Genomic DNA, 27,592 nt, shown 5'->3' on the forward strand with positions numbered 1-27,592 from the left:
TGCAATCTCAGAGCTAATGTTGCTAGCGCATTTGCAGTGTGTTTAATCACTTTTTTTATTGAAAGAAAATCTTGCAATTTAGGAATTGAGTCAAGCCTCATTAGAGAGCCATTATAACGTTATGCCCAGCTATTGGCTTTAATTGGAAGTAAAAACTCTCAGATTATGGTATGATGAGCTTTTAACACCTCCCCAAAATTGTTTCTCGTTTTTAGTATCACTAATATTTCCCAAGCTGACTTAAAAGCATTGTAGAAACCTCACCCTTCCAGTGAATGTGGTACTGCAGTGTCCCCATTTGAAGTTTGTTATGAAACACGCTGATGTTAAATGCGAGAGTATCCCAAAACCCAGAAGAGTAACGTGGAACCCCAGTTCGCAGTGATGCATGTGTTTTTTCTGTTATAATGTGAGAAGCGGTTACAACTCCGTGAGGAACAGTCCAGTTGTGTGAACAATTAATAAAGAATATTTATGAACTTGAAAGAAAAAACAAAAACCGTGACAAGAAGGACTAATACACTGACACCAAGTAGACTGATGACTATACACACTTTTCCCAATTTTTAAGTAAGTTTGAGTTAATCCAGCAAATATTTACTGTGAGCAGGTTAAGGTGATGACATCTGGGAAATAAATAGCCTTCAGGTTCAGTGAAGGTAGAGAATGGCTGCTTCTTTTGGGAGTCTATATCTGCAACTTTATGCAGTTCTGATGTTGGCAGTCTTTTTCTTTTCTTAGTTAGGGTTCTCACAATTATACTGTTTCTTTCCCTTTGATGTTATTTGCCCTGTGGAGTTGGCTTTTGGCAGGTATTTCCTTATCTCTCTCCTTGATTATTATTATTGAAGTTACCACCTCTATAGCCCCATTGTGTTCTCATAATTTCTCCAGACATCTGCCTCTAATCAACTCTGTTTACTTTATTAATCTTCATTTTCCCCAATTCTTAAATTACGCAGAGTAGAATTCTTCAGGTAACCAACTGGACCTTTTGAGCACCTGTAAGCTTCGGAACATGCTGATCTGGGATATTGCCATCTGGACTTCCAACTTTAACTGTCAGGAGAGGAGCTGTATGTTGGCCTGAAAGTACTTGTGTGTATGGTGAATTGTGGCTGGAGCCAGGTAGTATAAATGAGGTAGTGACTGGCTGAGCCAGATATCACAACTACCTGTCTGGAAGCTGCAGTCTAAATGCATCATAAAGCTTTCCCCCTACCTTTCTTGTTGAGATACTGTGTATGCAAGATGTGGTTTTCTGGTAAGTTATAACCACGCCTTGGGTACTGATCTGATACTCGAGCAATACTCTGATCATCTCTTTTTTAAAAAAATATTTTATTGAAAATTTTTGGTCAACCAACACAGTACATTGTGCATCCTTTACACAATATTCTAACAACACAAATAACAATGACCTATTTTATAAACAGAAAATGAATAAATAATAAATAACAAAAATGAAAACTAACCCTAATTGGCAACTGCCTTATCACAAGTAACACTCTCCAAAAATATAATTTAACAGTCCAATATATAATTATCTGTAGCAACGACCTATACATACTATACAGTATATATTAACAACCCTGAGAGTCCTTCTGGTTCCTCTTCCCCCCCCCCCCCCCCGGATCCTGGGCTGCTGCTGCTGCCTTCTTTTTTCCCATTCCATCTATCTTTCTGCGAGGTATTCGACGAACGGTTGCCACCGCCTGGTGAACCCTTGAGCCGAACCCCTTAGGACGAACTTAATCCGCTCTAGCTTTATAAACCCTGCCATGTCATTTATCCAGGTCTCCACCCCCGGGGGCTTGGCTTCTTTCCACATTAGCAATATCCTACGCCGGGCTACTAGGGACGCAAAGGCCAAAACATCGGCCTCTCTCGCCTCCTGCACTCCCGGCTCTCGTGCAACCCCAAATATAGCCAACCCCCAGCTTGGTTCGACCCGAACCCCCACTACTTTTGAAAGCACCTTTGTCACCCCCATCCAAAACCCCTGTAGTGCCGGGCATGACCAAAACATATGGGTATGATTCGCTGGGCTTCTCGAGCACCTCGCACACCTATCCTCCACCCCAAAAAATTTACTGAGCCGTGCTCCAGTCATATGCGCCCTGTGTAATACCTTAAACTGAATCAGGCTTAGCCTGACACACGAGGACGACGAGTTTTCCCTGCTTAGGGCATCTGCCCACAGCCCCTCCTCGATCTCCTCCCCCAGCTCTTCTTCCCATTTCCCTTTTAGTTCATCTACCATAGTCTCCCCTTCGTCCCTCATTTCCCTATATATATCTGACACCTTACCATCCCCCACCCATGTCTTTGAGATCACTCTGTCCTGCACCTCTTGTCGGCAGCTGCGGGAATTCCCTCACCTGTTGCCTCGCAAAAGCCCTCAGTTGCATATACCTGAATGCATTCCCTTGGGGCAACCCATATTTCTCGGTCAGCGCTCCCAGACTCGCGAACTTTCCATCCACAAACAGATCTTTCGGTTGCGTTATTCCTGCTCTTTGCCACATTCCATATCCCCCATCCATTCCCCCCGGGGCAAACCTATGGTTGTTTCTTATCGGGGACCCCCCCAAGGCTCCCATCTTTCCCCTATGCCGTCTCCATTGTCCCCAAATCTTCAGTGTAGCCACCACCACTGGGCTTGTGGTGTAGTTCCTCGGTGAGAACGGCAATGGGGCTGTCACCATAGCCTGTAGGCTAGTCCCCCTACAGGACGCCCTCTCTAATCTCTTCCACGCCGCTCCCTCCTCCTCTCCCATCCACTTACTCACCATTGAAATATTAGCGGCCCAATAATACTCACTTAGGCTCGGTAGTGCCAGCCCCCCCCATCCCTGCTACGCTGTAAGATTCCCTTCCTCACTTTCGGGGTCTTCCCGGCCCACACAAAACCCATGATGCTCTTTTCGATTCTTTTTTTAAAAAAAAAAGCCTTCGTGATCACCACCGGGAGGCACTGAAACACAAAGAGGAATCTCGGGAGGACCACCATCTTAACCGCTTGCACCCTCCCTGCCAGTGACAGGGATACCGTATCCCATCTCTTGAAATCCTCCTCCATTTGTTCCACCAACCGCGTTAAATCTAACCTATGCAATGTGCCCCAATTCTTGGCTATCTGGATCCCCAGGTAACGAAAGTCCCTTGTTACCTTCCTCAACGGGAGGTCCTCTATTTCTCTACTCTGCTCCCCTGGATGCACCACAAACAACTCACTTTTCCCCATGTTCAATTTATACCCTGAAAAATCCCCAAACTCCCCAAGTATCCGCATTATTTCTGGCATCCCCTCCGCCGGGTCTGCCACATATAGTAACAAATTGTCCGCATACAAAGATACCCGGTGTTCTTCTCCTCCTCTAAGTACTCCCCTCCACTTCTTGGAACCCCTCAACGCTATCGCCAGGGGCTCAATCGCCAGTGCAAACAATAATGGGGACAGAGGGCATCCCTGCCTTGTCCCTCTATGGAGCTGAAAATATGCAGATCCCCGTCCATTCGTGACCACGCTCACCATCGGGGCCCTATACAACAGCTGCACCCATCTAACATACCCCTCTCCAAAACCAAATCTCCTCAACACCTCCCACAAATAATCCCACTCCACTCTATCAAATGCTTTCTCGGCATCCATCGCCACTACTATCTCCGTTTCCCCCTCTGGTGGGGGCATCATCATTACCCCGAACAGCCTCCGTATATTCGTGTTCAGCTGTCTCCCCTTCACAAACCCAGTTTGGTCCTCGTGGACCACCCCGGGACACATTCCTCTATTCTCATTGCCATTACCTTGGCTAAGGTTTGGCATCTACATTTGGGAGGGAAATAGGTCTATAGGACCCGCATTGTAGCGGGTCCTTTTCCTTCTTTAAGAGAAGCGATATCGTTGCTTCAAACATAGTCGGGGGCAGTTGTCCCCTTTCCTTTGCCTCATTAAAGGTCCTCGTCAATACCGGGGCGAGCAAGTCCACATATTTTCTATAGAATTCGACTGGGAATCCATCTGGTCCTGGGGCCTTTCCCGCCTGCATGCTCCTAATTCCTTTCACCACTTCTTCTACCTCGATCTGTGCTCCCAGTCCCACCCTTTCCTGCTCTTCCACCGTGGGAAATTCCAGCCGATCCAAAAAGCCCATCATTCTCTCCCTCCCATCCGGGGGTTGAGCTTCATATAATTTTTTATAAAATGTCTTGAACACTCCATTCACTCTCTCCGCTCCCCGCTCCATCTCTCCTTCCTCATCCCTCACTCCCCCTATTTCCCTCGCTGCTCCCCTTTTCCTCAATTGGTGTGCCAGCAACCTGCTCGCCTTCTCCCCATATTCGTACTGTACACCCTGTGCCTTTCTCCATTGTGCCTCTGCAGTGCCCGTAGTCAGCAAGTCAAATTCTACATGTAGCCTTTGCCTTTCCCTGTACAGTCCCTCCTCCGGTGCTTCCGCATATTGTCTGTCCACCCTCAAAAGTTCTTGCAGCAACCGCTCCCGTTCCTTACTCTCCTGCTTCCCTTTATGTGCCCTTATTGATATCAGCTCCCCTCTAACCACCGCCTTCAGTGCCTCCCAGACCACTCCCACCTGGACCTCCCCATTATCATTGAGTTCCAAGTACTTTTCAATGCACCCCCTCACCCTTAGACACACACCCTCATCTGCCATTAGTCCCATGTCCATTCTCCAGGGTGGGCGCCCTCCTGTTTCCTCCCCTATCTCCAAGTCTACCCAGTGTGGAGCGTGATCCGAAATGGCTATAGCCGTATACTCCGTTCCCCTCACCTTCGGGATCAACGCCCTCCCCAGCACAAAAAAGTCTATTCACGAGTAGACTTTATGGACATAGGAGAAAAACGAGAACTCCTTACTCCTAGGTCTGCTAAATCTCCACGGGTCTACACCTCCCATCTGCTCCATAAAATCTTTAAGTACCTTGGCTGCTGCCGGCCTCCTTCCAGTCCTGGACTTCGACCTACCCAGCCTGGTTCCAACACCGTATTAAAATCTCCCCCCATTATCAGCGTTCCCATCGCTAGGTCCGGAATGCGTCCTAGCATCCGCCTCATAAAATTGGCATCATCCCAGTTCGGGGCATATACGTTTACCAAAACCACCGTCTCCCCCTGTAGTTTGCCACTCACCATCACGTATCTGCCCCCGTTATCCGCCACTATAGTCTTTGCCTCGAACATTACCCACTTCCCCACTAATATAACCACCCCCCTGTTTTTCGCATCTAGCCCCGAATGGAACACCTGCCCCACCTGCCCTTTGCGTAGCCTAACCTGGTCTATCGGTTTCAGGTGCGTTTCCTGTAACATAACCACATCTGCCTTAAGTTTCTTAAGGTGTGCGAGTACCCGTGCCCTCTTTATCGGCCCGTTCAGCCCTCTCACGTTCCACGTGATCAGCCGAGTTGGGGGGCTTCCTACCCCCCCCCCCCCTTGTCGATTAGCCATCCCCTTTTTCCAGCTCCTCACCCGGTTACTCTGATCAACTCTTGATTGCAAGATTGGCATATGAAGCACTAGGAATTGAGTCTTAACAATTTGTGAAATGGATGTTCAGCCCTTTGAGATGCAAACAAAAGATAGGGGAAAAGAGGAGTAGGCGATGGAACAGTGAGAGAAGAGTGCAGGAATTGTTTTATTTTGCATTTCTTTAAACCTGTGATTTCCTTGGCCTGCATAGTCCCAAACTCCACTCCTTAGTCACTGACTCCAACCCTCTCCTTGGCAATTGTGGCCGAACCAGACTGTTCAGAGCCTCAATGCTGTATTTGGCTGACAAGCTTTCAATCATTGTTACTAAGACCCCTATTCCCACCTGACATCACCTGACTCCACCCCTGCCTCTGTTCATCTGCTGCTGAGACCCTCATCCATGCATTTGTTACCCTCAGACTTGACCATTCTAACACACCTGGCCAGCCCATATTCTTACCGTTGTAAACTTGAGCTCATGGAACATACAGTGCAGATGGAGGCCATTCGGCCCATCAAGTCTACACCGACCCACTTAAGCCCTCCCTTCCACCCTATCCCTGTAACCCAATAACCCCTTCTAACCTTTTTGATCACTAAGGGCAATTTATCATGGCCAATCCACCTAACCTGCACGTCTTTGCATGTAGAAATGGTACAGCGGTTATCATGGGAGATTTTAATCTGCATGTCGATTGGTTTAACCAGGTTGGTAAAGGCAGCCTTGAGGAGGAGTTTATAGAATGTGTCCGGGATAATTTCCTGGAACAGTATGTAATGGAACCTACAAGGGAACAAGCGGTCCTAGATCTGGTCCTGTGTAATGAGGCAGGATTGATTAATGATCTCATAGTTCGGGATCCTCTTGGAAGGAGCGACCACAATATGGTGGAATTTACAATACAGTTGGAGGGTGACGAGGTAAAATCAAACACTAGTGTTTTGTGCTTAAACTAAGGCGATTACAATGGGATGAGAGAAGAACTAGTTACGGTAGACTGGGAGCAAAGACTTCATGGTGAAGCAGTTGAGGAACAGTGGAGAACCTTCCGAGCGATCTTTCACAGTGTTCAGGAAAGGTTCATGCCGACAAAAAAGAAAGACGGTGGAAAGGGGAAAAATCGACCGTGGATATCTAAGGAGGTGAGGGAGAGTATCAAATTGAAGGAAAAAACATAAATGTGGCAAAAATTAGTGGGAGACTGGGAAGTCTTTAGGGGACAACAGAAAGGTACTAAAAAAGCTATAAAGAAGAGTAAGGTAGACTATGAAAGTAAACTGGCTCAGAACATGAAAGCAGATAGTAAAAGCTTCTACAAATATATAAGACAAAAAAGAGTGGCTAAGGTAAATATTGGTCCTTTGGAAGATGAGAAGGGAGATTTAATAATAGGAGACGGGGAAATGGCTGAGGAGCTGAACAGGTTTTTTGGGTCAGTCTTCACAGTGGAAGACACAAATAACATGCCAGTGACTGATGGAAATAAAGATATGATCGGTGAGGACCTTGAGGAGATGATTGTAATCACTAAGGAGGCAGTATTGGGCAAGCTAATGGGGCTAAAGGTAGACAAGTCTCCTGGCCCTGATGGGCTGCATCCCAGAGTGTTAAAAGAGATGGCTAGGGAAATTGTAAACGCACTAGTGATAATTTATCAAAATTCACTAGACTCTGGGGTGGTCCCAGAGGATTGGAAAGTAGCAAACGTGACACCACTGTTTAAAAAAGGAGGTCGGCAGAAAGCGGGTAATTATAGGCCGGTAAGCTTAACTTCGGTTGAAGGGAAAATGCTGGAATCGGTTGCAGGGAAAATGCTGGAAACTATCATTAAGGAGGAAATAGCAGGGCACCTGGAGGGAAATTGTCCCATTGGGCAGACGCAGCATGGGTTCATAAAGGGTAGGTCGTGTCTGACTAATTTGGTAGAATTTTTTGAGGACGTTACCAGTGCAGTAGATAACGGGGAGCCAATGGATGTGGTATATCTGGATTTCCAGAAAGCTTTTGACAAGGTGCCACACAAAAGGTTGCTGCATAAACTTAGGATGCATGGCAATGAGGGTGAAGTGGTAGCATGGGTAGAGGATTGGTTAACTAACAAAGTAGAGAGTGGGGATAAATGGGTGTTTCTCTGGTTGGCAACCTGTAACTAGTGGGGTCCCTCAAGGATCAGTGTTGGGCCCGCAGTTGTTCACAATTTACATAGATGATTTGGAGTTGGGGACCAAGTGCAATGTGGCAAAGTTTGCAGACGACACTAAGATGAGTGGTAAAGCAAAAAGTGCAGAGGATACCGGAAGGCTGCAGAAGGATTTGGATAGGTTAGGTGAATGGGCTAGGGTCTGGCAGATGGAATTCAATGTTGCCAAGTGTGAGGCTATCCATTTTAGGAGGAACTTCTTCACCCAAAGGGTTGTGAATCTCTGGAATTCCTTGCCCAGTGAAGCAGTTGAGGCTCCTTCTTTAAACGTTTTAAAGAAAAAGATAGATACCTTTCTAAGGAATAAAGGGATTTGGGGATATGGTGTACGGGCCGGAGAGTGGAGCTGTGTCCACAAAGATCAGCCATGATCTCATTGAATGGCGGAGCAGGCTCGAGGGGCCAGTTGGCCTACTCCTGTTCCTAGTTCTTATGTTCTTTGAACTGTGGGAGGAAACCGGAGCACCTGGAGGAAACCCACGCAGACACCGGGAGAACATGCAGACTCCGCACAGACAGTGACCCAGTGGGGAACCTAACCTGGGACCCTGGCGCTGTGAAGCCACAGTGCTATCCACTTGTGCTACCGTGCTGCCCTTAAATCTCTGCCCATATTCCAGTGTGCAACAAATCCTGCATGCCAATACCTCTGTTTGCTGACCTATCCTGTCTAATGTTCAAGTAATGTCTCGATTTTAAAATTCTTATCCTTATTTTAAAATCTCTCCATAGACTTCTGCCTCCCTATCTCTGTAATCCTCTCCAGCCCCACAACCACCTAAGATATCTCTCCTCCACCAATTGTGGCCACTTGAGCATCCCAAATTTTAAAGTGTTGCACCATTGGTGGCTATGATTCCAGATGCCTCGGATTCCTAAGCTTTGGAATTTCCACCATCGACCTTCTGTGTCTTGCTTTCCTTTATGGCACCCCTTACAACCCACCCCTTTGACTAAGCTTTTGCCCATTTGCCCTAATATGTTATGTATAGAGCTATATGTTGTGGTTCTGTCCCAGTTTTACTCATCTATATGTATGACATTCCCCCCCCCCCCCCCCCCCCCCCCCCCCCAGCGATAAGCATGGTGGTGCAAGCCTAGAGGGCCGAAGGGACAACTCCTGTGCTGTACTTTAATTTGTTCTTTGTTCTTAGTCACATCTGCAAGCATGCCATTAATTTTCATGTATGCACCCCTCTAGTCAGTTCCACATCTCTGGTGCTTTTCCAGAATCTTCACCTGGTTTCCATGTTGTCAGACTGTCAGTCCATCGTTAAATCTTGGAAGATCACTGATCAGCAGTGTTCTTGACAGTTTCATCTACTTTCAACCCTTTCCCTGGTCAATGTCTTAGTCACATCAAACCATTCGCAATTTTTGATATTCCATTTGAGCTTTAGCTTTAAACCTCAAATATTGCCGCAGCCACTTCCTTCAACTATGGATGCCTCCACCTCTAGGTCTACTTCAGTTGCAGTTTGTCAATAGTCATCTCCAGATTAGGCAGTTCTAATGTGCTGTACTGGCTTCCAATCCTCCACCTGTAAACTCCGGTTTATCCAAAATTCTGCTGCTTTTTCTGTCCTGCACCAAGTTCTTCTTATTCACCATCCTCATCTTTGGCAGGCACTGTTGGCTTCCTGTCTCTGAAGTATTATTTGAAAAATAGTCATCCTTATTCTGCTTGTACATTCTGTTTTAGTTTTATATGTAGTTGCAGTATATGCCCTGGGATGCCGCTTTTGGTCAACCCTTTACTTGCATAACTGGTTATCACCATTATTCTTTGTTTTATTGTTTAAGGTCCTTCCACTCTGATCTCCAGCCCATATGATCCCTTTCCAAACACTCCGTTCCTTTGATTTTGGCTTTTCTGTGCATTCCCACTTCCTTTGCCTTCCCATCTCCCATTGTCCTCAGGACGCGCGACAACGCAGAATCGCTGAGCAGAAACTGATAGCAAAGTTCCGCGCATGTGAGTGTGGCCTCAACCGAGATCTCGGATTCATGTTGCATTACATTCACCCCCCCACCATCTGGCCTGGGCTTGCAAAACCCTGCCAACTGTCCTGGCTTGAGACAATTCACACCTCTTTAACTTGTGATTATCCCTCTCTCCAGTCGCTCTGTCTTGGCTTGTAAAGACTTAATTACCTGCGAAGACTCGCATTCAAAGTATCGTGTTGCACCATTGACTTTATATATATATATATATATATATAATATATCTGTTTCTGGAACCCACCTCTTCATTCACCTGAGGAAGGAGCTGCGCTCCGAAAGCTAGTCATTCGAAACAAACCTGGTGTTGTCAGACTTCTTACTGTGTCCACCCCAGCCCAACGCCGGCATCTCCACATCCTAATTAAATATGGCATTGTATAAAGTATTCTACGATTACTCTGTAAGAACCAAATCTTCTAGAATCTTGACAAATTGCCCATTGAGTTTATTTGTGAAAAATGCAGTGCTGGATATAATGTCTGAAACTTTTATCGAAATTTGTAAGGTGATCTATTCTTTACCTCTAGTGTGTACAGTGCTTGCATTCTTTTTGCAGTTGATCATGGAATTACTTCTGATCCTTGCACCGTTAGTTTTGGTGATAGATGCTTTACAGCTTTTTTTATTCTCTGGAAGTGCTGGCAAGTCACCATTGCCCATCCCTAGTCACCCTTGAGAAGGTGGTGGTAGGCTACCTTCTTGAACTGTTGGAGTTTGTGTGACAAACGTACCGAGAGTAAGGAATTCTAGGATCATGGCTTGTGGCAATGAAGGAGCAGCGATTGATGTTCAGGCTTCAGTTCTTCTGTTGTACATTTTGTTTTAGTGTTATCTGTAATTGCACCGTGAACATTGAGGTGTTGCCTTTGGTTGGACCTTGACTTGCATTGCTGATTGTCACCATTATTCTTCATTTTATTACTATCGTGTTTTTTTTTTTTTTTGTTGCTGAATTCTTTTGCAGACATTTCAGGAAAATCAAAAGTATAAGGCCATGGTTTCTAGGTCCGTGCACATCCGCAATTTCCAACAAATTCAAATAGTTTGGCGGGGGGAGAAAAAAACAGCCATTTACTGTCAGGTCAATTCAATTAGGATGTGCAGGAACCATCCATTATTCAGATGTTTGGGATGGTTTTTAAGGTTGATCGAATGTATCACAAGAAGCAGAGAGAGTTGCCAAAATATTAATAATGGATAAATATCTCCCACAGATGTCAGTGGTGCACATTTTGACTACATTAGCAGCGCCAACTAAAGGGTCTGAACAGATTTATTGGCATGTTCCTGACCTGAATATGGAATCCTGTAATGTGAATCATAAAATTCCCACAGTGCGGAAGGGGGCCATTTAACCCATCAAGTCAGCACCGACCCTCTGAAAGAGCACCCTACCTAGGTCCAATAACCCCACCTAGAGGCAATTTAGCGCAGCCAATCCACCTAACCTGCATATCTTTGGACTGTGGGAGGAAACTGGAGCACCCGGAGGAAGCCCATGCAGACAGCCACCCAAGTTCGGAATGGAACCAGGGTCCAGCATGCTGTGAGGCAGCAGTGTTACAGTCCAGTTGCTGCAACTGCCAGAGGGATCCTCCTTTCAAATTGCTAAGCTCTAGACCAGGCCAACTCTCGCATTGTAGCACTGAGGGAGTGCTGCATTGCCAGAGGGCCAGCACCTAATCAACTCATTAAATGTTATAAGAGGCTGAAGGAAACCATCACTTTTATTGGAATTACCTGTTGATGTTTGTCCAGTTGTGAAGATTGAGGGATGTGGATAGGCAGGCACTCTTTCCAAGGGTGGAGGTGTCAGTCACTAGTTTAAGGTCCGTGGGGCAACGTTTAGAAGAGATGTGCGAGGCAGGTTTTTTTTTTTACATGGAGGGCCGTGAGTGCCTGGAACAGGCTGCCAGTGGAAGCAGATTCATTAACTGCATTCAAAAGGCATCTCAACAAATACATGGATAGGGTGGGTATAGAGGGATATGGCACTAGGAAGTGCTGAAAGTTTTGGCAAGGGTGGTATGACCGGTACAGGCTTGGAGGGCCGAAGGGCCTGTGCCTGTGCATTGTTCTTTGTATAGGCCAAAAGTTTCCCTTGGTATATTTTAATTGAAATTCAATAATTACATCCGAGATTCAAGTGCTTTGAGAGGTTACAGTTGTCAGGAGGTTATACAGGGTGTTGGTGAAACCGCATCTGGGGTGCTATGTGCAGTTTTGGTCTCTTTATTTTAAGAAAGGATATAAATGCATTTGAAGCAGCTCAGAGAAGGTTCACTTGACTTAACCCCCTCCAGGTATATCTTATGAGGAAAGGTTGGACAGCCTGGGCATGCAGCTGTACAGAACCTCATTTGGAATATTGTGTACAATTCTGGTCGCCACACTACCAGAAGGATGTGGATGCTTTGGAGAGGGTACAGAAGCAGTTTAGTAGGATGTTGTCTGGTATGGAGAGCATTGGCTATGAGGAGAGGTTGATAAAGGTCTGTTCTTACTGGAACAACGGAGGTTGAGAGGCGACCTGATGGAGGTCTACAAAATCGAGTGGCATAGACAGAGTGGATAGTCAGATGCTCTTTCCTAGGGTAGGAGAGTCAAGTACTAGGGGACATAGGTTTAAAGTGCATGGGGAAATGTTTAGAACAGATGGGCGAGGCACATTTTTTACACCGAGGGTGATAAATATCTGGAACGCGCTGCCTGGGGAGGGGGTGGGGGCAGGTACGATAGCGGCATTTAAGGGGCATCTAGAAAAAAAAATGAATAGGTTGGGAATGGAAGGAGACGGACTCCGTAAGTGTATGCGGTTTTAGTTTAGGCAGGTACCTTGGAGGGCCGAAGGGCCTGTTCCTGTGCTGTATTCTTTGTTCTTTGTATCCATTGGAATTTGGAAGACCGAGGTGATCGTATTAAAGCTCATTATGGAGTCTGATGGCTTCTTTTATCTGTTCTTCGTCCTGCTGCAAAGTTGATCACCCGTGTCTGGAAGTCTTTGGAGTGGATAATCACCAAGTCCATATTGCAATAACAGGTTTATGCCTTGACCTGGGTGCTTTTGCAGATGGCCAGTATCGATTCCAGCCCGGGTTCCATGAGGCCGTTTCTGTTCCTGGGCTACGTGTATCTTCTCAGCGTTTTTTCAGTACCACACAGCCATGATCTTATTGAATGGTAGAGCAGACTCGAGGGGCCAAATGGCGTATTCCTAGTTTGTATGTTTGAAAGACTGGGGCTACTTTCTCTGGAAGAGAGTAGGCTGAGGGTGACATAATACAGGTCTTTTAAAATTAAGATGGGGTTTCCAGTTGTGAGGGAATCTAAAACTGGTGATTATAAACATAAGATGATCACTGATAAATTCATTAAGGAATTCAGAAGAAACCTGTTCACCCAGAGAGTGGTTAAAATGTGGATCTTGAAAGTTTGAGTCAAATAAAGTACAGGAAGTAGAAAGGAATTGTAGAAGCTGCTGATCAATTAGGGTAACTGGAAGCTTCTCTGGATCAAAAGAACCAACATTGACTTTTGTGCTGAGTGGCTTGTTTCTGTACTGTACATTGTATGTAACACTCATAATTTACATTGACAGTTGACATTTTATTCACCATCCATCCTCTGCCCTGTTTTTTAAAATTATCCCTACCTCTGCTGAAGTTGCTGTTTTCTGCTTGGGTACAGTCCCACAGGCACCACCTGTCCTCCTCTATCCTGTCAATCTGCTCATTTGGAATGTGTGAGCATAAACAGTGAACATCACATCTAATCAATTGTGCGGCATAATAGCCAAGCTTGAATTGACTTTATCTGGTACGCTTTCCAGTCAGGGCAATTGGCAATAATTGTAGCAATTACTCCATGGCTGAAATTATTTCCCTTGTAGACCAATAATTAAACCTGGGACCCGATCTATAAAGCTAACGCCTTTGATAAGTCCCCAATGTTGGCACAGTTCGTCTTTGCAGTCAGAGTTTATAAAGGAATTTAGACTTCCATTACACAATTTAAAAAACTTAACAAAGGATGTAAAGCAGGTGAAGTAGAAAGGAATTGCAGACCCTGCTGATGAATTAGGGTAACTGCATTCTCATCCAAGCAGGTTGTGTCTGATATTAAAGTAATGAATGCCATCAGTAAGGAGAATGTGAGGCGCTTCTATTTTTCAAATTGTGCATGTTTCAGCTTTACATTATATTATAATTGTACCTCTTTTAAGCAACTGAGAATTCAAAGATAAGTGAACAGTTTAATCCCCTGGCTAATCTGTTTGTATTAGATTTACTTGTCTATCTAATTTCTAATATTTCTGGCAAGAAGGAACCTTGAATTCCAGTGTGTTTCTTTTAGATTGAGAACTACTCTCCGTAATTGGAGTAGGGATTGTGAAATTTTTGTCAAAATGCCATTGTATTTTGTATATAGTGTCGTTGTCTGAAGATCTAATACCCTGCATATACAAGTTTGAAGTATTGGAGCTCCAAATTTAGAACATAGGATTTGTTGCTGCTTCACTGAAATCAATCAGAAATCCATAGCCTTGACTCCTGTGTTTAAGTACTGATTTTATAAATCTAAATCACATTTTTAACAAAATTCCACTGATGAGAAATAATCACAGGAAAAAACTGATCTAAAGTTATATGCAGATATTATGAGTCAGCTTACAATATATAGAAATATTGTTTACACTTAATTTTAGAACCAGTATATTTATGGTGTGACGTCTTCAAAGAACAAAGAAAAGTACAGCACAGGAACAGGCCCTTCGGCCCTCCAAGCCTGCGCCGACCATGCTGCCCGTCTAAACTAAAATCTTCTACATTTCCGGGGTCCATATCCCTCTATTCCCATCCTATTCATGTATTTGTCAAGATGCCCCTTAAACGTCACTACCGTCCCTGCTTCCACCACCTCCTCCGGCAGCGAGTTCCAGGCACCTACTACCCTCTGTGTTTTTAAAAAAAAAAACTTGCCTTGCACATCTCCTCTAAACTTTGCCCCTCGCATCTTAAACCATGCCCCCTAGTAATTGACCCCTCTACCCTGGGAAAAAGTCTCTGACTATCCACTCTGTCTATGCCACTCATAATTTTGCAGCCGTCTATCAGGTCACCCCTCAACTTCCGTCGTTCCAGTGAGAACAAACCAAGTTTATTCAACCTTTCCTCATAGCTAATGCCCTCCATACCAGGCAACATCCTGGTGAATCTCTTCTGCACCCTCTCTAAAGTCTCCACATCCTTCTGGTAATGTGGCAACCAGAATTGAACACTATACTCCAAGTGTGGCCTAACTGAGGTTCTATACAGCTGCAACATGACTTGCCAATTTTTATACTCTATGCCCTGCCAATGAAGGCAAGCATGCCGTATGCCTTCTTGACTACCGTCTCCACCTGTGTTGCCCCTTTCAGTGACCTGTGGACCTGTACACCTAGATCTCTCTGACTGTAAATACTCTTGAGGGTTCTACAATTCACTGTATATTCCCTCCCTGCATTAGACCTTCCAAAATGCATTACCTCACATTTGTCTGAATTAAACTCCATCTGCCATCTCTCCGCCCAAGTCTCCAAGCGATCTAAATCCTGCTGTATCCTCTGACAGTCCTCATCGCTATCTGCAATTCCACCAACCTTTGTGTCGTCCGCTAACTTACTAATCAGACCAGTTGCATTTTCCTCCAAATCATTTATGTATACTACGAACAGCAAAGGTCCCAGCACTGATCCCTGCGGAAGACCACTAGTCACAGCCCTCCAATCAGAAAAGCATCCTTTCATTGCTACTCTCTGCCTTCTATGAGCTAGTTAGTTTTGTATCCATCTTGCCAGCTCACCTCTGATCCCGTGTGACTTCATCTTTTGTACCAAAGTGTTAATATTAGAGCACAGTGGCACAGTGGTTAGCATTGGTCACAGCCCCAGAGGCCAGGGTTTGATTCCGGTCTTGGATGACTGTGGAGTTTGCACATTCTTTTTTTTTGTAAATTTAAAGCACGCAATTAATTTTTTTGTCCAATTAAGGGACAATTTAGCATGGCCAAACCACCTACCCTGTTCATCTTTGGGTTGTGGGGGGTGAGAGTCACGCAGACACGGGGAGAATGTGCAAACTCCGCACGGACAGTGACCCGGGGCCGGGATCGAACCTGGGAACTCTGTGCCGTGAGGCAGTAGTGCTAACCACTGTGCCGCATGCTGCCTGAGTTTGCACATTACCCCCCCCCCCCCCCCCCCCCCCCCCCCCGGTGTCTGTGTGCGTTTCCTTCGGGTGGTCCAGGTCCCACAGTCCAAAGATGTGCAGGTTAGATGGATTGGCCATGATCAATACTTGGGTTACGGAGGTAGGGTGGAGGAAAAGTGTTCTTTCAGAGGGTAGATGCAGACTCGATGGGCCGAATGCTCTCTTTCAGCACTAAAGATGCTATGGTTCTATGCAGAGAATAAACTGTTGATCCTCATTGCAAATATGGTAAACGTTTTGACTGGGTATTCGAAATGAATACTAGAAGCATTGCGTTTGAAGTATAATAATGGCGTTTGACTTATAATAATGGAGTTTAACTTGTGCATATGACACCTCCAGCCTAAAATCAAATCATGCACATGCATTTATGTATGTCAGTAACTTACAATCCCACTAAGATGTCGTTTGCCGTGTGTGCATTTTTTAAAAATGAAGAAATCCTCACCATAGCTATTGTAAAATTGGCTGCATCTCCTGGAATTTTGAGGAATACTTCTGGACAGTTTGGGTGGTAAGTTATCATCCTCCTTCAGTATGCAGTGTTTTTTGTATTCTGCATCTATTTAAAAACTTTGCTTTGCATTCTGCAAACTAAACCACATGTCATTGTTTATACAGCATGAAATTTACCAAACTGCTGAACATTGGGATCTTGGTGAACTGTGGACTGAAGTCCATGAGTGAGTTGTACATCTCAGCTGGGTCTAACTTTGGTTAGGGTATGGGGGTGGCTGGTGCAAGTGGGAGAAGGAAATCTTCAGCAAGATTTAACTTGGATTTCCCTTCTGTATCTCCCAGTTGAGTACAGTCTGAGGAAATAATGAGGAAAGACTTTGGAATTGGTATTGAGTGTGTTTAAGGAAAATATGTATAATACTGTAAATATTTATCTTCTTTTCAAAGTCTGCATATGTCCTCTTAGAAATCCATGATAATTGATTGGACCAAATCTGGGAGTTAGCTTTATGATAGCTGTCTGTTAGGAAGTGTGCAAGAATTGCTAAGATGGCTGGAGTTGTGTACTAAAAATGTATTTCCGTTTTATCCCCTAATTCCACAGGCCATCTGGATATGTGGGTATATGTCATAACATATGCTTGGTTTCTGGCATTGCGTAGTAAAAGTTAATCAGTAGCTTCATAATCTCATGTTATAAGACACTCTTCTGCTGCCCTCTTGTGGTACATAAATGAAACTGTCAGTACTGTCAACTGCAGACTTATTTTATCTATTCACTTATTTTAAATCTGTAATTCGAATGTGAGCTTTCATTATTGCAGAAAGAAAAATGTGAAAGCTATTTGGGAATGTAAAGTTTCAGATGGTTTTAAACTGCTGCGTCCTGCTTTCTTCCTATCCAAACATGTGAATTGGATATCTGGAACATCAACTTAAAACTCCCAAGTATTCAAATACCATTGTGTTTGGAAAGAAGGAATTATATCTTCATTTTAATTAAAACTCTTCTGTTAGTAAGATTGGTCTCCCATGGAAATGAGAAATTGGAACAGAAATATACGGAAATGCAGCTTAGCGGGATCAGCCAGATTTTAAATGAGAATCTAATTTTAGTATGTAGTACTAAACACTAATGCTGAAGTACTGTTGAGCTGACTAAAGACCGGAATAGACAAATATTTCAGTGTGGTGAGGCTACTGCTAATGTGCTGTATTACTAATATATCTGTCCTAGAAGTGAATAAATTTACAGTTCAGCGCACCGTGCTATATTTGCATACAATAAATGATTGTGCACTTCAAATGTTTTCATTTGCCATTTTATAAGGCAGAAACTGCTATATGTGTACTTTTGCATTTGTGTAGTTGGGTCAACCTGATTCAATAGTGGCGTTCTTTCCTGCCGTTTAAATCCCATTGTTGTACTTCATAATAATGATCTTTATTAGTGTCACAAATAGGCATACATTAACACTGCAGTGAAGTTACTGTGAAAATCCCCCAGTCGCCACATTCCGGCGCCTGTTCGGGTCCACAGAGGGAGAATTCAGAATGTCCAAATTACCCAACAGCACGTCTTTCGGGACTTGTGGGAGGAAACCCACGCGGACACTGGGAGAATGTGCAGACTCCACACCGACATTAACCCAAGCCGGGAATCGAACCCAGGTCCCTGGCGCTGTAAAGCAACAGTGCTAACCACTGTGCTACCTTGCCGCCCATACTTGAGCACATAGCTTTGTCTGATCCCTCAATGTGCTGCATTTGTGAAGGTGTTGTCTTTTGAATTTCATTATCTGATAAACAGCAAGGGCATTCTGGCCAAATACTTCTCACTCAGCCAACAGCACCAAAACCGATTAACTGATAATTGATCTCTCTCTGGAAACTTTCTGTGCATAAAATTAGTGTCATGTTTGCCTTTATTACAACAGTGAACGTACTTTAATCCAGAGGACTCGACAGACACAGCATTAACGCATATTTGTTTCCTTGTATTACAAAGGACATATAGTCTGTTGTGACAGCGAAAAGCTCTTTATTTGAAAAGGATATTTGTATTTCAACTCAAATAATTTATTTTAAAAAAAATCTCATTCTGATCTGTTTGTGTTTTTATTTTATGACATTAGATTTATTGACACTGTCTGAAGTGGAAAGACCTTTATTTTAATTCAACTTAATTTCTTGTTTCAGGGAAATCCAGTTGCTCAGGAGACTACGACACAAAAATGTAATCCAGTTGGTAGACGTGCTGTATAATGAAGAAAAGCAAAAAATATATCCTTTTTTTTATGGTTGGGGAATTGTTAATATTAAATGCTGCAAAGTAGAGTTGTGTGATGAGTATGTTTTGAAGTTGTTTAGGATATGTACATGGATAGAATTGGATGACTTGCTTCCTTTGGAATCATCTAAGCAATAGCCTTGGCCTATCCCCAGTGGTGATTTTGAAATGCAATATTTATTACAGCTGCTGTGGTTTAAGATGCCATGATATATGGTTAAACTGGCCACACATTTGTCCCATAATTTTCTGCCTATTGTAATGATAAACCATTACATTTGAAGATCTATTAAGACAACTTCTGTGACCACGGTAAATGTTTTAAAACATGTGCTCTATAAATGGCTTTCATTACTATCAGTTAATAACCAGTTCTGAAGCTTAGAATTATTTTAGGAAGATATATAGGTATTACCAGTAATTCTTGTTCTTTTGTCCTTTTCTCTAATAGATGTTGAAGATTAACTTAGTTGTGTTGTAAATTGTGTGAAAGACTTGCGTCTGTGTACATACAACTCACACTAAACTGTTTGCAAAAAAACCTCTGCAGAAAAGTTTTATATTCTAAGGCAATTTCATGGTTGGGTGAAATAGGTTTTTTAAGGTAAGGATATGTATTCCCATGGTGGAGACAGACTCGATTGTTGCTTTCAAAAGGAAATTGGATAATTATCTGAGTAGAAAAAAATTGCAGGGCCGTGGAATAAAAGTGAGGCAATGGAACTGGCGAGATGCTTTTGCAGAGAGCTGTCATCGTCACGTCAAGCTGAATGGCCTCCTTATGTGCTGTAAGCGCTCTATGATTTTAATTTTTTTTCAAGTACCCAATTTTTAAAAATCCAATTAAGGGGCAGTTTATCATGGCCAATTCACCTGCCCTGCACATCTTTGGGTTGTGGGGGTGAGACCCATGCAGGCACTGGGAGAATGTGCAAACTCCACACGGACAGTGACCCGGGTCCTCGGTGCTGTGAGGCGGCAGTGCTCGCTACTTTGCCACCATACTGCCCCTGTATTCTATGATTCTAAGAATGAATCTTTCGAGAAAAGTCATTATCTGATTTAATATGGCGTAAAATCAACTTCAATACAAACCCATGAATACTGCTTTCCTGTTTTGCAGTTATATTATGAATTCCTTGTGTTTTGAATGAGTTAGATGGACCACACACAAACTCTGCAGTGAGAAAAATGATATAAAGTGAGATAGATGTCTTGCAGGGAGCAATGTACGCCCTTCCATGCACCTGTGCAAATTAGCGATCAACACAACCATTTTTCTTGCCGGCCAGCTCTGTTCATGCTCGTGATGGGACTGGTTTCACCAAATGGAGTTCTTTACATTTTCTCAGTCATCTTCTTCAAAATTAGCACAATATTTCAGACCTATAGCATTTAAAACCTAGCATGGAAATAAATCATAAATATTCTATGACGTCCTTTTGTTTGTGTATGAGACATGATGAGGCGACTAATGCCAACCTGGTGTGGGTGGAATAGATTTAGGCATCAATTCTTGTGGGCAAAGTAACCGGCTGAGAAAATGCGCAAAACAAGCCAGTTTGTACATCACTGCACGTACACGATACGTAAGCTTGGAAAAGCTTGTCTGATAGAATTTACTAAATTGAGAGTATGTAATCTTTACTTATTTATGGTCCATTACACACATTGTGTGGCTGGATGTCTGCTTTTAGAACAGATGGAAACGGTATCCAAGCAGAAAATGATTTTTTAGCATAATAATGCAAAGGAAAACTAATTGCGCCTGTTTTAATACTCTATTTTTGTATTTTGAAGGTTTGTGATTGTTCCCATTGTGTTTTCAGGGTTTGAATAACTTACTTATTATGGAATTTGAAAGTAATATTATAATGATCTCCAGTTTAATTTGAAGCTTCAATTTACAAGTCACTGGAATTACTTTTATAGTTGACATTTATTTCAATTATTGCTAGCTTGTACTTCCCGTGAAGCATTTTGGGGACAATTTTCAAGTTGAAGACTCCAGGCAGTGCAAATGTTTGTTGTTACCTTGCACCTTCCAAGGATTGGAACTGATGTAATTAAAATTCCCTATTTTAAAAAATGTATTTTAAAGCAATAGTCTTGCAGCAGACACAATACCTCTTGATGCTTTTTGATAATAAAGAAACAAATAATTAGTCTGCGAACTGAGAAGTTATGAATTCAGATTTGTTCGAATGCAATAACGCTAAAATAATAGAATGTTTTGGTATGTAGCATTTCCTTGACTTGACTAACGTATATGGTAATGGAGTATTGCGTGTGCGGAATGCAAGAAATGTTGGACAGTGTCACAGATAAGAAATTCCCAGTTTTTCAAGCTCATGGGTAAGTAACTTTCATTAATTATCATACAGTGGGAAAAACGTCATTTTTAAGCAATTCAGTTTTACATACTTTACTCAACCGGGGCTTCACGGTGGCACAGTGGTTAGCACTGCTGCCTTACAGGGCCAGGGACCCGAGTTCAATTCCGACCTTGGGTTACTTTCTGTGGTGTTTGCACGTCCTTCCTGTGTCTGCTTGGGTTTCCTCCGGGTGTTCTGGTTTCCTCCCACAGTCCTGAAATGTGCAGGTTAGGTGGACTGGCCATGCTAAATTGCCCCTTAGTGTCCAAAAAGACATGTAGGTTAGATTAGGGGGTTAATGAGATAGGACGGGGGAGCTTGGGTGAAGTACTCTTTCAGAGGGTCGGTGCAGGCTTCATGGGCTGAATGGCCACCTTCTGTACTGTAGGGATTTTGATTCTAACCTCATAGTGGTCCCAAAAGCTTCTGTTTATGTCCCATTTCTACTTCCTCTATTAAACACGTCTCCACTGTTTCTCAGGAAGCACTGCTTTCCAGAAAAACTTGGAAAATAATTTTGGGGTATTTACAAAACTCAAAATATAACATTTTCCCCTTAAAGTCTGTTCCTCTTTTTAAAACTTCCATGTTGGCACCCACATTGAACGTTCACCTCCAAATGTTTTACAGTTAGTATTAATTTAGAACCTCCGCCATCATTTGTCGTCTTACTACCTCTATGCAATATATTTCCCTAAATGTTTGATGTTGATATTCAGTATCAAAATAGAAACGTCAGTTGTGAAATTTGTATGAGGCTCTCACTGAGGTTAGGGACATTTAGATTTGGTTTGTCTGTTTAAATTACTCATTGTTGTTTTAAAATTATCTTCTTGTAGTATGCTGCTGGTTTGTTGTACACCAGTTTCCCAGATTTAAAAGCTATATTTAAGGCTGTGGTTTGCGGCTAATCAACATGGAACCAGTGGCGACCTGAACTAAAGACATACTTAAGTTTATTATAGAGCAGGAGTGCATAATATGTTAATCGTGCCCATTTTGTTATTGGAAAATCCAAAAGAGAAATGCATGTAAAAGTTTGTTATTTTTTCAGTGTAGTTGATTAGGAATAAATAGGTCTTGTGGCACAGTGATAACGCACCTACTGCTGGACCAGAAGGTATGTAAATTGGATCCGCCATGGGTATCTTCTCCATTGACATCAGTTGCTCACAGGTGGATACTATGCTCCTTGCAGGAGTAGCCGTACCCAATACCTACTTACCTGGTAGAATAACCAAAGGTTGTTACAGTAGATGGCTCCTTGTGATCAGATATGGGCATTGATGCCTTTTGCACAGATGTTCATGTAGTTCTCCAACTTATTTTAGGTCAGATCATATGTGAATAATTTGCCAGCTTTATTTCACAAGTAAACATAGAATGGAAGCTTATGATCAGATTTACTTAATCAGTTAAATTTGTTTTGGCACATTGTTTAAAAAATAAAGACTTGCATTAGTGGGTCAGCCTGCCTGAATTAATACAAAAACTCTTGACCATCTTTTTTCTCCTTTTGAGCCTGGTGCAAGCTTGTTTTTGCAGCATTCTGTTTAAAGACCTTATTGGCCATGTCTCTGTGTTTTTAAATCCCTGTTTTCACAATAATAGGGTTATGTACCAGACCATGCCTGCCAGGTGCTTAGGGCCTGGAACCTCCCAACCCAATGGGTGTAAGTGTTTATTGGTTGGAGAAAATCTAGCTAATTGCTTATTATTTGCAGTCCTTGGGGGAATTTGGCGCTTTAATAGCTTTTTCAGCCCCCTTATTAAACATGTTTAATACATTTTGATTTAAAAGTTAACTCTTAAAATGTAACTTGTCTGACAAATTCTTGTGGTGGAACAACTGGCCAGAAAAATTCTTCAGTGTGTATTTTACATTGTTTAAATTTTGGTATGCTGACGTCCTAAAAATGCTCTCTCCTCTTCGCACCATAGTTTTGTAGCCTTTTTAGATGTGTTTCTCTAGTGCCGAGAGGACAAAAGGCAACTCGATCCTTTGTGATTGCTGAGCTGCAAATTGGGTAGCACTTGGGACAGAATAAAGACTACATTCATTTGATATTCTTCCCCTATCCTTCTTAATAATATGCCCAGCTTCTGCTTCTCTCCAACAGCATGGCCAAAGTGAAGAACTATTAGAGTACGCAATTCATTTTTTCCAATTAAGGGACAATTTAGCGTGGCCAATCCACCTCGCCTGCACATCTTTGGGTTGTGGGGGCGAAACGCACACAAACACCGGGAGAATGTGCAAACTCCACAGATAGTGACCCAGAGCCGGGATCGAACCTGGGACCTCAGCACCGTGAGGCAGCAGGGCTAACCCACTGCGCCACCGTGCTGCCCTGTGAAGAACTATTCTTTATTGGAGATTGAGTCTTGATCAGCATATAACTCCGTCTAGGATTAAATATTTAAATCTGTTGACCTTTCTGGAACATTTGGGTCCATTTTGCCATTAGTGTCTCTCTGTGACTTTTGTTGTTGATGTAAATATATATCCCACCTCAGCTGGAGTAGTGTGTATATTTCTGGGCGCCATGCTATAGGAAGAGAGTGAGTGCATTAGAGAGAGAATAATAAATGCAGGAAATGGAACTAAACCGGATAATGTAATTAGTAACATTATGATGCATTGTATGCACTTACCTTTTGCGAATAAAGAAATCATGGCAATATATTTTTATATTTGTAAATGTTGATATCTCGCAGTCGTTTTATGTAGCAAAGGCCAAACTATCTATATTAATATTTTACATTGATTTAATCTAATTTTACTGTTTTTTTTTCTCAAAATAATTTGGACAGGTATTTCTGCCAACTGATTGACGGTCTAGAATATTTGCACAGTCAAGGAATAGTCCACAAAGATATTAAACCAGGCAACCTACTGCTAACAACGGATGGCACTTTGAAAATCTCAGACCTAGGAGTAGCTGAAGTATGTATCCTTATTTCATTGCATAGTACACATATTGCTGAAGTGCCTGCATTAATATCTAATCTTTGCTGACATTTTATTTCCAAAAGATAACATTACATTTTGTGTTTTTTAGTTGTTGCTTAGGAATAGTGTAGTATCTTCAAAGCTGTTCTGGCTCCTGATAAACACTCAGCGATTTTAAACTTCAAGCCGTCTTCTGAGTTTCCTTTTTTTCTTATTGGAATGGATGGCCAATCTTGATGTGTTGAAAAGATGAAGAAAGCTTTGGGCTTTAGTTCTGTCAAGAAGCGTGCAGCCTATGCAGAGACAGTACTTGACTGTAAGTTGTGTATGAGGAAAGCTTGGAATCGAAGATGCCAGTTCTCTTTAGATCAATCCTAAAACCTCAAATTCAATTGATCCTTAGGTACAATTCAGCCTTGGAACCCACAGAGTGAACAACTGAAACCTTTGACTCGCATTCTATTGCTTTTGATGCTACCATTTCCATTGCAGTGCCAATTGCTCTCATTGCTTTGGAGTTTCACAAAGTATCAAATGCTTTTAACATTTATTTGACTTGAGATGCTTCATTTCAAGTCTTTCTCCCCTGATGACATTCTTCCTTGGTGGAGTCTTCTGATGTCTTCCCAGTCACAAATGGGGCTGTTTAGCACAGGGCTAAATCACTGGCTTTGAAAGCAGACCAAGGCAGGCCAGCAGCACGGTTCGATTCCCGTAACAGGCGCCGGAATGTGGCGACTAGGGGCTTTTCACAGTAACTTCATTTGAAGCTGACTTGTGACAATAAGCGATTTTCATTTCATTTCATTCAAATGGTGATGCATGGCTGTGTGTTGGCTCTTACCCTGTTCAGTATGATGTTCTTTGCCATGTTTTGGAAGCATTTTGTGTTAGATACCGCACAGATGGCAAAGCCTTCAATTTGTCAGGACCACAAGCCCAAACCAAAGTGTATAGAACTGTGATTCATGACTTGCCTGCCTGTTCAAGAAATGCATGAACCACATCTCATCTGCACATAATAACTTTGATCTCACGATCAGCGCGATCCCATGATCAATGCCAAAATGACTGAAGTCACATACCAACCAGTCTCACATACCAACCAGTCCCACAAAAGTGTTTGACTATTACAGTCAATGGTCAAAAGCTTGAAGCGCTCAACAAATTTACTACTACAGCAGCATCTTGAAAGAGTAGATCATATGTTGAAAATTGAAGTCACCTTCAGAATCCTAGAATCTCTCCAGTGCAGAAGGAGACCATTCAGCCCATCAAGTCTGCACTCCACCTTGGCCCACTTCCCTATTCCTGTAACCCCACTTAACCTTTGGACACTAAGGAGCAATTTAGCATGGTCAACACACCTAACCTGCACATCTTTGGGCTGTGGGAAGAAACCGGAGCACCCGGAGGAAACCCACGCAGACACTGGGAGAAAGTGCAAACTCCACACAGACTGTCACCCAAAGCCGGATTTGAGCCTGAGTCCCTGGTGCTGTGAGACAGCAGTGCTATCTACTGTGCCACCAGGCTGCCCTGGCTAAGGCCAGCATTGCTTTTGGGAAGCTATGAAAACCCGAATGGGAGCAAAGAGGAATTATTGTCAACAAAAATGAAGGTATGCAGAGCACATGTTCTTCCCATTCTCTTGTATGCTTGAGACTTCTTTAAAAAAATTAATTCACGGCATGTGGGCTTTGTTGGCTAGACCAGCGTTTCTTCCCTATCTCTAATTGCCCTCAAGAAGGTAGAGATGTGGAGCTTTGTTGCAAGCATGCAAACAAGCTACACCACTTTCACATGGTCTGCTTGCAAAGGCTACTTAAGATTAGATAGCAAGACAAGGTTCCTAATACTGAGATTCTCCCTCTGACCGACATACCAAACATCCACCTTCTGTTGAAAAGAGCGTTGTTAAAATGGGCAGGACATGTTGCAAGAATGCCCAATGAGTGCTTGCCAAACAGGATCATCTCTGGCTAATTAACAGAAATGTTCAGATGGAGGACACATTATGGACACACTAAAAGTCTCGCTGGAGAGTTTCTAAACTTCAACTCATCCAATGCTTTCCATATCCTGTCCTGCTCACCAGTCACGCCTGTCTTTGCTGTCCTACATTGATTCCATGCCTCAATTAGTCCAGTTTAAAATTGACATTGTATTTAAATTTGTGCCTGACATCTCCCCTTATCTCTTTAATTTCTTCCAGCGCTACAATCATCCCTCTTGCACCAGAACTCTGTTCCTCTGCCATTAGCATCTTGTGTCTATCACTGCCGTCCTTTGCATAGCTGTACCTTCAAACATCCAAGTTCTGCATTCTTGAGTTCCCTCTAAATATTTCTCTGCATCTCCACAACACTTCCTTATCCTTAAAGATCTTCTTTAAAATGCAGCTCAGACCCTCCTACTCATTCTTTGGCTTCATATCTGTTTTTGTCTGATGGAGGGGGTGTGGGGGGGGTTTGCTTAGGACATGTTTCCAAGTAAAAGTGTTTTATAAATGCACTACCAAAGTTGTTGTTGACAACTTACGTACTTGATTATGGTTCTTCATGTGTTGAAATGATGTTTTAAATCACAGCCACCTTCACTGTTGTAGGTGTTCATCTCCGATTTAGATGACCCAGCAAACTTTATATGGAGTACTTTTACCAGGCTCACATTGACTGTCCATTTTTGCCTTTCGTTAAATCTCTCTAAACTGATCTTGTCAACTTTGGCAATTTTTTTTTTAAATTTAAGAGTACCCAATTCTTTTTTTTCCAATTAAGGGGCAATTTAGCGTGGCCAATCCACCTACCCTACACATCTTTGGGTTGTGGGGGTGAAACCCACGCAAACACTGGGAGAATGTGCAAACTCCACATGGACAGTGACCCAGAGCCGGGGTCGAACCTGGGACCTCAGCGCCGTGAGACTGCAGTGCTAACCACTGCGCCACCATACTGCCCTTGATCAGAACTAATGAAGTATAATCAATGAATCTTTCATCTCACCATTCTCCTCGCTGGACATGCTTGACAGCATGCTTATTTTTGTTTAACTTTAGTAAGCTTTGAATGTGTTTCTCTTGTCCAAATAAAATGGAATCAACAATATTCTTAATTGGACAAGATTTATGCTGCGCTAACTCCTACAGTCAAAGAGTTGCTTAAATATGCTGGGAATGCACAAAGTCAAATACAGTCACTTCTGAAAAGTCAGAAAAGACCACCGTGAAACTTTGTTTCTTGAGGGAAGGTAAGGGGCGGCACAGAAGCACAATGGTTCGCACTGTGGCTTCACAGGGCCATGGGTTTGATTCCCGCTTGGGTCACTGTCTGTGCAGAGTCTGCACATCCTCCCCATGTCTGCGTGGGTTTCGTCTGGGTGCACCAGTTTCCTCCCGCAAGTCCCGAAAAATGTACTTGTTAGGTGAATTGGACATTCTGAATTCTCCCTCTGTGCACCCGAACAGGCGTCGGAGTGTGGCGACTAGAGGATTTTCACAGTAACTTCATTGCAGTATTAATGTAAGCCTACTTGTGGCAATAAAGATTATTTTTTTAAAAAA

General features: G+C 43.0%; 1 protein-coding gene across 3 annotated transcripts in view; it reads left to right on the forward strand.

The window, feature by feature from the left end:
* The window catches only part of stk11 (serine/threonine kinase 11), a 170,116-nt gene that overhangs the window by 28,045 nt on the left and 114,479 nt on the right, over window positions 1-27,592 (forward strand). For all 3 annotated transcript variants that reach the window (XM_072482063.1, XM_072482062.1, XM_072482061.1), the window contains exons 2-4: window positions 18,612-18,695; window positions 20,968-21,057; window positions 23,892-24,024. In XM_072482063.1, the coding sequence (XP_072338164.1) occupies window positions 18,612-18,695; window positions 20,968-21,057; window positions 23,892-24,024 (307 nt within the window). The remainder of the gene's footprint in view (window positions 1-18,611; window positions 18,696-20,967; window positions 21,058-23,891; window positions 24,025-27,592) is intronic.

This window comes from Scyliorhinus torazame, chromosome 18 (assembly GCF_047496885.1).
Source record: "Scyliorhinus torazame isolate Kashiwa2021f chromosome 18, sScyTor2.1, whole genome shotgun sequence".
NCBI classification, from domain to species: Eukaryota; Metazoa; Chordata; class Chondrichthyes; order Carcharhiniformes; family Scyliorhinidae; genus Scyliorhinus; species Scyliorhinus torazame.